This window comes from Haliotis asinina, chromosome 16, assembly GCF_037392515.1.
Source record: "Haliotis asinina isolate JCU_RB_2024 chromosome 16, JCU_Hal_asi_v2, whole genome shotgun sequence".
Taxonomy (NCBI): Eukaryota; Metazoa; Mollusca; class Gastropoda; order Lepetellida; family Haliotidae; genus Haliotis; species Haliotis asinina.
Genome location: NC_090295.1, coordinates 10,697,231 through 10,707,008, shown reverse-complemented (window position 1 = coordinate 10,707,008; position 9,778 = coordinate 10,697,231). Strand labels below are relative to the sequence as shown.

Sequence of the window (9,778 nt, the reverse complement as noted above, 5' to 3'; positions counted from 1 at the left end):
TAGAACCCGTACCTTTGGTAAGACGAGCGAACACTTTAACCTCTGATCTACCCATTCGTAGAGGAAACCAACAGTAGACCTCAGGCAGTATGTAAATGAACAGGGCCATTGTCACCAGTGTTTCACCAATATATTCCATTGAGAAAGGATTTATATCGTTTATCCAGTATTCAGAAATGTGTAGTATGCTTTTGACTATGAATGGATTATAATCTAGGATTACTATCCGCAAATCCTGAAACGACTGAAGGGGGGCGACTGTGTTACTCAACTGCAGCTGCTGGTTGTCGTCTACGACTCTAACGTCAGTTTTAACATGATTTTAACCTTTAGTGGTTGATAGCATCAATTTTTGTATTGTGAACAATTCTTGTATGCATTTCAGGTTGAAGCGAGATTATATCAGCGAAGTGACGGACATCATCAGGTCAAAGCTCGAATGTCGATTAGCTGATCTAGATATGGAATCATTAACCCATTTTCATCTCAAACATAGTCGAGATACAAAGCAGTATTTCGACTGCATCGATCTGCACCGAACCAACGCTACAAAGACGGAAATATACCGATGCCTACATCTCATACAAAAACCCTGCTCATCCTCAAAAGTGCGCGTTGTCAAGGAAATCCGTCTACCAATGGAAGCCATGGATACGATCCTCGGAGCTAGCCAATCTGTTAAGATGATACATCTGTTCCGTGACCCACGAGCTGCCATTCGCTCACAAATGATGTACGGAAATAGTCCATCGCCGAAAGTTTATCCTTACGCCAAAAAGACATGTAAAGATGCTTTGAAGGATATCAAAATTAGAGAACTGCTAGAAAAGAAGTATCCACATAGGATAAAGGTTGTATTTTATGAAGATCTGGCAAAGGAACCCGTTCGCGTCACCAAAGAGATGTATGCATTTGCAGGACTACATTTTACTGCGGAGGTGGAAGAGTACGTAAAAAGTATCACTTCCGGAAAGATTAATACATCATGTCTGCTGTGTATTTACAAATCTAACTCAGTGTACGAATCGCTAAAATGGCGGAAAGGTATCAGCTATCTCACAGCTACTCTGATAGATAGTTTGTGTGGTGCAGTGTACAAAAAACTTGGGTATCTTCCTCTGAAGTCAGAGAGCCAACTCAGGGATATGAATCAGTCGTTAAGGAAAACAGATATCGGTAACGGTGGAAGGTAGTACTGCCTCCAAAATAAATGCTGGAATCATATTTCATATCTTCTCTCGCCTGGGAATTATTTGATTTTCAGTGGTTCGTGCAATTTTCACAGCTATTTCTTAAACGGAAACTCTTGAGTATAGTCAAGACTTTGTATCCTATTTACCATGTATTTATTTTTTTGACGCAACAACCCTATAATGTTTATCAATAACACATAAAAGGCCAAAAACAAAACTAGGAAATGCTCGTATGCCGTTGAATTAACTGTCACACTCACTCACTCACACCATCCATGCACCCACCCACTCACTCATCTCACCCAACTATCTATACACCCACACACTCACTCATTCATCTCACCCAACTATCTATACACCCACACACTCCCTCACTCATCTCACCCAACTATCTATACACCCACACACTCACTCATTCATCTCACCCAACTATCTATACACCCACACACTCACCTCACCCAACTATCTATACACCCACACACTCACTCATTCATTGTGTATTTTGGTTAGAAAATAACCTGCTTGAAAGGTTATCTGACAGGCTCACTTAGAGATATTTTGTACACATGAGAATCGACGCTGTCATTATCGATCAGTAATTTGTTGTGTGATCTGCACTTCTTCTGCACTTCCTCTGCAGTGCCTCTGCACTTCAGTACTGCTGACCCAGGAATATTGCCTCGTGAATACGGAAAGCAATCCAGCCTAAAAAATAATGCACATGCCTAATGGATGTTTATGTAATCTAACAGCTAGCAGACTATCGTATGAGCTGTATACAGTATCCCAGTCCTGTAAGTGCACACGCACAAAAATCCGTAACTTGAACAATTCCCTTGTCACGGGAAAAGGAGGCTCGTGTTGTGACATAAAGCATTAAAGGTCATGGACGCTTAGTACAAGTGTTACTAGTTCCCCAAGCCGCCTCATGTTACCCTTAACTTAACCTGGCTTAACGGCTCACAATTCTTAAAGCTCGTTAAACGCATACATTAGAAATGTATTTTCAAGTCCATGTAATTCTGTCACTTGTTACTTAAGAGTTCGAGTGTTTGGCTAGCGCTAGACGTTTTTCTGCACCTGAACATTTGCAGAGCAATTCACGAGTAAAATACCGCAAAGCATTTCCGACACATGTCACCTGCGTAACTGCAATAACAGTAACAAATTTCATGAATGTCTGCTGAAACTTATTGATGCCATGGTCCATTACCCGCCACACCGCTTCTAATAGTGGTCAGCCCGTCCAGTATCACCCTAGATGGGCTGGTAAGGGACCGAGGTGTGTGTGTGTGTGTGTGTGTGTGTGTGTGTGTGTGTGTGTGTGTGTGTGTGTGCGTGCGTGCGTGTGTGTGCCCTTGTACATGTGCACAAAATTGATGACTCCGCCTTCCTCTCGAGAACAAAATGTAAAATGGGTAACCCCCTTTAAAATTATGCCGCCCCTTGCCATACATTATGTCCGGTTCCTATAACTATCTGAGAGCCACGTATTGTTTAGGCAATCCTTTCACTTTAACGTCAACCATCAGATATAAGGGCTCTTTGTTCAGGTCTGTATCAGCTCTTTAAACTATGCACAAACTGGAATTAAGGTTTATTTGTTTGGAATGTGCTCTGCTAGTTCAGTGATACATGAAGAACATAACTCACCTAGATAACGTTTATACTGGTTTCCACGAACATAATTCAAGTGGGTTTCACCAAAAGAAACTGTAATTATGTTCAAGAACATATGTCTAGCGATCTTCAGATACAACAAACTTCTCGCTAGGAGTTGTTGGACTGTTTTACATTACTTTTTTTTAAAATGTTGACAATTCAAATTTTCAAGTCCATCTACATGTATTCTGGATATAATAATTTAGGGATATTGGTATTTTTATGATTCATAGTTCATCAGACTGGCAATGAATAAATAGATCATTATTCATAATTTTCTATTTTTGTCCAGCATATTATCCTGCTTTTGGACAAGTGTACATGAGTTCCATAAACCATTTAACGGACATGACATGTTTACATATATCATCACTTGAGACGTAACTATGCGTGTCTACCAGCGCATTCCCATTGCTGGGTCACAACAACCTTCCCTTCCGGTCAGAGCCGTGGTAACGTACGTGACACCACGCCATGGAGGCGAGCTCATCTGACGGAAGAGATTTCCCGATAGCAGCGTCATCTGTGGCTTCTTAGCCTGCTCGTGTGATCTTATCCGATGGCTGGGATAATATATGTGCCCGACGTGGCAAACACTGCATACTGTTCGTGCCGTTTTGTCGTTGAAGAAGTCTGTTTTTTGTCAACACATGCTCAGTCTGTCAAGGGCAGAAAAAGGCCCTTATGTCATGTACAGCAAACTGTAGAGATGAAATGTAGGATGTCATCAAACAAGCTAAATGTATATAATACAAGACTGTACAAAGAATAAGGTTTGCTTTGGTTGTTGTTTAATGCCGCACTTTCCAATATTCCAGCTATACGGCGGCGGTCTTTAAAGAATCGCGTCTGGACCAGACAATTCAGTGATCAGCCTCATCGGTCTACGCCACTGGGATACGATAACCTCATATTTATCTGTGTCAACCAAGTCAGCGAGTCTGACCATCCTATCCCGATAAGCATAAGTAGCTGAAGACCAGTTCAAACTGGGATCCTCACGGGTGCATAGGATAGGGAGTGTACGGTGACGGGAACCACCTACATGTTTTAACGGTGTGTACAGGGAAGTCTGAAAAAAGCATGTACGGGTACTTTGTTGGTGTATAAAAGGTGTACAGACCATGATGGATTAATACATAGTATCTTTTGTCTCTGAAAATGATATAACTTGATAGAAACAAACATTTCCGTTCAACCTGAAACAGAGCCCCAATGATAAGGGGAATTTAGGGTTGGTCGGAAGGAAATATTGCGGTGCAGCGACCAAGCATCCACGGAGATCATACATGATGTCAAAGCGAGTTTTATAAGGATATCCAAAGGGCGTATATAGTATAATACAAGGTGTCTAGACGATGTGCATAAAGATATGTATAGTACGTAAGCAAGGCGTCAAAATAAGGTTTACAACGATATCTAAATATTATAATACAGGATGTCTAGACGATGTACATGAAGATATGTATAGTGCTTGGGCAAGGTACTAAGATGATATCTATAACGATATCTAAATAGGCTGGTTGTTTAATACCGCTCTCAGTAATAGTCCAACTATATGGCGGTGCTCTGTAAATAGTCGAATCGGGGCCAGACAATCCAGTGATCAGCGTCATAAGTATCGAGTTACGCAACTGGGATATGATGACAGATATCTAGAAAGTATACAGAGGGTAACTAGATGATGTACTTAAAGATATGCATAGTACATGGGATAGGTGTCCGGAACTACAGTGTTCTATAGCTAGGTGTGTCTAGGTGGTGTGTGTAACGATACCTGAATAGTGTAATACAAGGTGTCAAGATGGTTCCTGTGTCTGTTCATTGTGCCCAGTTGATAGCATCTAAATGGTATCATACGGGGTGACAAGGCGAGAAAATATATAGAGAGAGCACTTTTCAACTTTCTTGGTAATTTGTCAAGAGGATATTTACAGTGTGCAGACACCATGTGCACATGATGGCTATAACGATATCTAGATAGTAAATGTAATATGTCTGGGCGATGTATGTATTGACATCTTCTGTATGTAGACACGATGTGTACATGATGACGAAAACGATATACTGATATCTTCTGTGTGTAGAAACGGTATCTAGATGATGACGATAACGAAATCTAGATAGTATTATGTGAGGTGCCTCGTATGTACATTAAAGTAGATAGCACAGCACAAAGTGTTAACAAGTGTTGTGTGAGGAAGTCTACAATGTTTAAAAGCGGTGTCCATATGATGCACAGCTGGATGTTATTGAACAAGTTATCAACGCAAGTGTGATGTTGTATGTCTAGGATGTTTGGTTTGCTGGGTGTATTCAAGAGTAAACACAAGCACCACGTGACACAAAAACAGCCAATAGTTTCTTGGCTCGTTCATGTATGTATTTCACATAATTTCATTTGAAATAGTTCACATCCACACCACACATTAATCAATAGATGCTAACGCAGGAACAATGTCCGACACTATAATTGCACCCTTATGAGCCACCTTGTAATTTGTTCATGTAATATATCATGGTGCTGAATTCCCTGTACTGGTCGTCGTGGAGCTTGTCGTGGTTGCAACACCACCGACGGTGATCTTCGATCTCTTATCACTGAGGAACCCACCTAAATTGCTCGTTACTGAAGAGTCATATATCGAAACGATCGGCGTAAATTGGGAAAGAAATTATGGATTGGTTTAATTATAATGTGTTTGGTATCTATCAAGGGAGAATGGATGTGGAGGATAAGAGGTCTTTGGCGAGGCCCAGAGGATCTTTTAACTTCTTGGCAGATGTTTAGGTTGTCACTGTATGGCATGAGAGTAAAATCGCTCCTTTGAATAATTCATATTGTTTTCAACCTGTTTGAGAGTTACACGCCAATACAAATTACAAACTGTTAATGTGCTAGACAACCTTTTCCTGACACTGACAGGGTCACAAGGCTTACGCATGTGCAAATTGTGCTTAACGACGGGTTAGAAAGGATATCGATCGGAATCATTTTAAGCGTTTCAAATACGGTTTCAGATAACGACAGGCGATATTCCGACAAATTTCCGAAACGATGAAATGGCCATTGAAATTGTTGAAAAAGCACCACGAGAATCCGGTTTTGTTGATGGGTAGTGCTAATTCTAGACGTTGTAAAAGTATGGTCAACGTCGTAATTCAATTGCAACATTAGGTTAGTCTGGCATACAAATCCCCCAAAGCCCGGATATCCCTCTTGCTTGAGCAGTTGATGCTGAAAACATCACCATCGTCTACCATAGGTAGGTGTTTTACAACGTAAACCTATTTTTTTTAATCCAGATATCTGACCCGTGTAGCTGAAAGGCGTTTCAGTTTATAACAATATTAAATATCGAGTTGCACGTATTGGATGTTTCTTTATACAATTTACAACTTGAACAGAACAGAAAACCACGGCTGTTGTGTTAGACGTTTAAAATCGCTATGTTAAGGAGGCACCTTCTGGTGCCAGCACTTTTACTTTCATGCCATACAGTTACAACCTACAAATCCGCCAAAGAATTTGCCAAAGATTATATTTTCATCTATTTACGATCAGGTGAAACTAGTCTTAGGAAAATGTCTTAGCTCCACTAAAGTCTGAACGGATCATTTTCGCAAGTGTTACATATGGATCAAATGCAACTCGCTGTTTATAAGTGTACTGATCGCTTCCCTCTGTAAACTGTTAGAAGCACATATTACGGTGGCTAAGCTAATTACGTAGAGTCGTCTAGGACAACACTTCTTGGTACCACCCGATTTTGTAGATGCACCGTAGCAGTGTGATAGTGACGTTTGTGCATGTGTCCAGTTATGGATAATTTGTCATAGATTCCATAGTCATTGTAACATTTGTGAGTGAGTGAGCGGGATCTGGTGACATGGACCAGACAGGAGAAGGTGGGTGTACTGATGTCACTATGAACGTTTTGCTGTCAACTTTATGAGAGAGATTGACTTCAATCCTGGTGTAAGCGTAATGATATGGACTGTTACCTCTCACGCTGGTTACAAGGCTTCAAATAATTGAACGCAGAACGCAGAATCAACGCAGAAGGGTTGGAATACTTCAGCTAAATGGATGTTCGCTGTTTATTCATTTCTTTTTCCTTAACCTTTCTCTCAGAACTCAAAAATGATGTAATAAGTGCCACTGGTCGAATTCCGTTATTATGACTGCGTATTCACATCTGAACTACTATTATTATGATCACTGTAGCGTGACACTCAGAATATTGCTTCCTTTTCTCTCTTTTCATTTGTCTCTGAATAAAAACCAATATTAATATGGGATTGGTCCTTTAAAGAGTAAATGGAAGAGAAGATATTTCAAGGAGTATTCTGACAATGAAATCAATATGGCAATAACTTTTCGTCCTCAGAATCCAATACATCATGTCGGCGCATTACTTACTTTGAAGTCTGACTTCACAGAACGACTTACCAAGGGACGCTGGTTGGCCTTCAGCAGTAATAATGCATGGATACGCAAGCAGTAAATAGGCTATCTGTCAGATTGTATTTTGAGTAATAACTAGAGAAGGAAACGTCTCAATTTCTATCAAATTCATCATATTCCAGTGACAATATGTAATTCCATTGTGGTAATATGATAAGGAGCTTGGAATAGACGCACCAAACATCCTTCATAGATTCTTCTGAAATCTCGGCTAAAGACCAATCCCAGTAAGAGGTTCCGAATATATCATGGGTAGACGTCCATGCATGTCAGTCAAATACTGACGACTGCCGATGTCCTGGAATAAGTAAACTTATCCTACCCTGCAACTATTCATCTGATAAAAACACGTGTGTGGCAAATAACAATAGAGAATTTCGTTTCATCGGGGGTGCGACTCTGAAATGTCTTGCATATAAATGAATGCCATTTATATGAAAGATTTACTGAGACAGGTAGTAAACCAAAAATCAAGAGAGCTGTTTTCAATGACATGTCAATAACAAGAAGAAAGTTTAAACCATGACTGTCCCTGAGGTATGTCCCAGCTGACAATCCCATGACAGTAGTAATTCAATGAGTTTGATCTTGCGGATGAAACTACACGGCGAAGTGTATTGTCAAGAAACGGATACTTTGATAAATATTTTGTTTAGACACATATTTATTATTGATAATCAGTCAGGAATCTTTTTGATGTTGAATATCACGAGGACGAGGACGAGGACGAGGACGAGGACGAGGACGAGGACGAGGACGAGGACGAGGACTAAGACTACGACGGTGATCATTTCATGTGCTTTTCAAGATATTTGACACTATCTCGTCCGCAAAAATGGGATTTAAGACTTTATCATGGACAGGAAAGAAACAATTGTAAACGGTTTTAGTGATGGGGATATACACAACTTTTTACATTGTTTTCGAAGAATCTGGAAGATATATTATCTATGAATGCCATTCAAGAGATTACTTAATTCACACTTACGTAAACTGACATCCATGCTAGAGTCCAGGCCGGTGGTAGCCTAGTGGTTAAAGCGTTTGCTCGTCATGCTGATCGCCCGGGCTCGATTCCCCATATAACTACAAAGTGTAGAGCCTATTTCCGGTGTCTAACGACGTGAAATTGCTGGCGTTAAACTAAACACACTCACTCACTCACCATGCCAGAGTCTCTCTATACAATAACCTACAATAATCATGTTTATCGCTCACTAAATGCCAGTCACAGTTGAAAATATAGATAATAGACTAAGATATATTATATTGATTAGCAGTTTCAGTTTGACATTTGGACATGTAAGGAACAATGTTTCAGCAGAACAGATAATGACGCTGTCTACAAATAGGTTTATGGCATGTCATCAAACTGAGCAACAATGCAAAATAGATTCTTCTTCCTCACATTTTCGTCCCATGTTTTGAGAGTCATTATTTCATCACTTGCTGCAAGGGACTAGATGTTATTTCCAGCTAATTATCGATGTAGATTCGTACCATATGAACTTACAAAGCAACTGAAAATTAACATTGTACGATCATGTAAGAATTCGAGAAGTATTTACTTTTCGATACGTGAATACCGTGCTGTCACCAACACGTTAATACTGCTCCTCAGCACAGTGTTATTCTCTATTAAAGAGAAGAATGTAGCTCAAATTTTGAAATCTGACAATCTGTAGTTGAGATGACATTAAGATACACGCTTTCTGAAACATACAACAACTGATACGTTGAGACGGGGAACGGTGAGGTAGCCTAGTGGTTAAGACGAACTCTCGGCGCGATTGTGTCCGTGTTCGATTCCCCACATGGGGACAGTGTTTGAGCCAATTTCCCCTGTTACCACTGTGATATTGCAATGATGACGACTAAGTAAAGCTTTCAAATACAGTTATGGTGGACAATGTAGGAATGTCCTGCATTCTGTATACCGCAATAATTTAATTGGAAAACAGCTTAATTTAATACTACATGCTGTATAAAAAGAAAAGGATCCCTACCTAAGCATCCTAATTTTAGACGCCTGTTGTCAGAGCCATAATATGTATTTTGGGGGCCTCAGTATGTAGAAAATTGGATCTGCTTTTGCCACTCACTGTCAAACGCTGTATATCGCAATATGGGCACTCGAACAATAATATAATGCTATACAGTTGTTTTGCCGATACACAGCCCTAGTAGACATATGGAGGACATCAACTGCTGATGCATCAGTGACAAAACTGATGTCCAATGCATTATTCCTTTCTTTTCACTTGTGCCACACGTTTCCGATATGTTTGTCACGTGAACATGCAGGGGAGGATAGGCTCACGTTTCCGAATACGTGACATCGTCAGTTCTTCACAGTGATACACATGCTCTGTCATCGTATTTCATTGCTGAATGCGGCATTAGGCAAACACTTGCTCATTATATGGCTGTAATGGTACACCTGACTCTGGTGTAA

General features: G+C 40.2%; 1 protein-coding gene across 1 annotated transcript; it reads left to right on the top strand.

Annotated features, from left to right (window-relative positions):
- Positions 1–432: 432 nt before the first annotated feature.
- Positions 433–8,096, top strand: LOC137268826 (carbohydrate sulfotransferase 4-like). Its single transcript, XM_067803388.1, has 2 exons — positions 433–1,189; positions 8,009–8,096. The coding sequence occupies exons 1-2, from the start codon at positions 462–464 to the stop codon at positions 8,094–8,096; spliced, it is 816 nt and encodes a 271-aa protein (XP_067659489.1). The 5' UTR covers positions 433–461.
- The last annotated feature ends 1,682 nt before the right edge of the window (positions 8,097–9,778 follow it).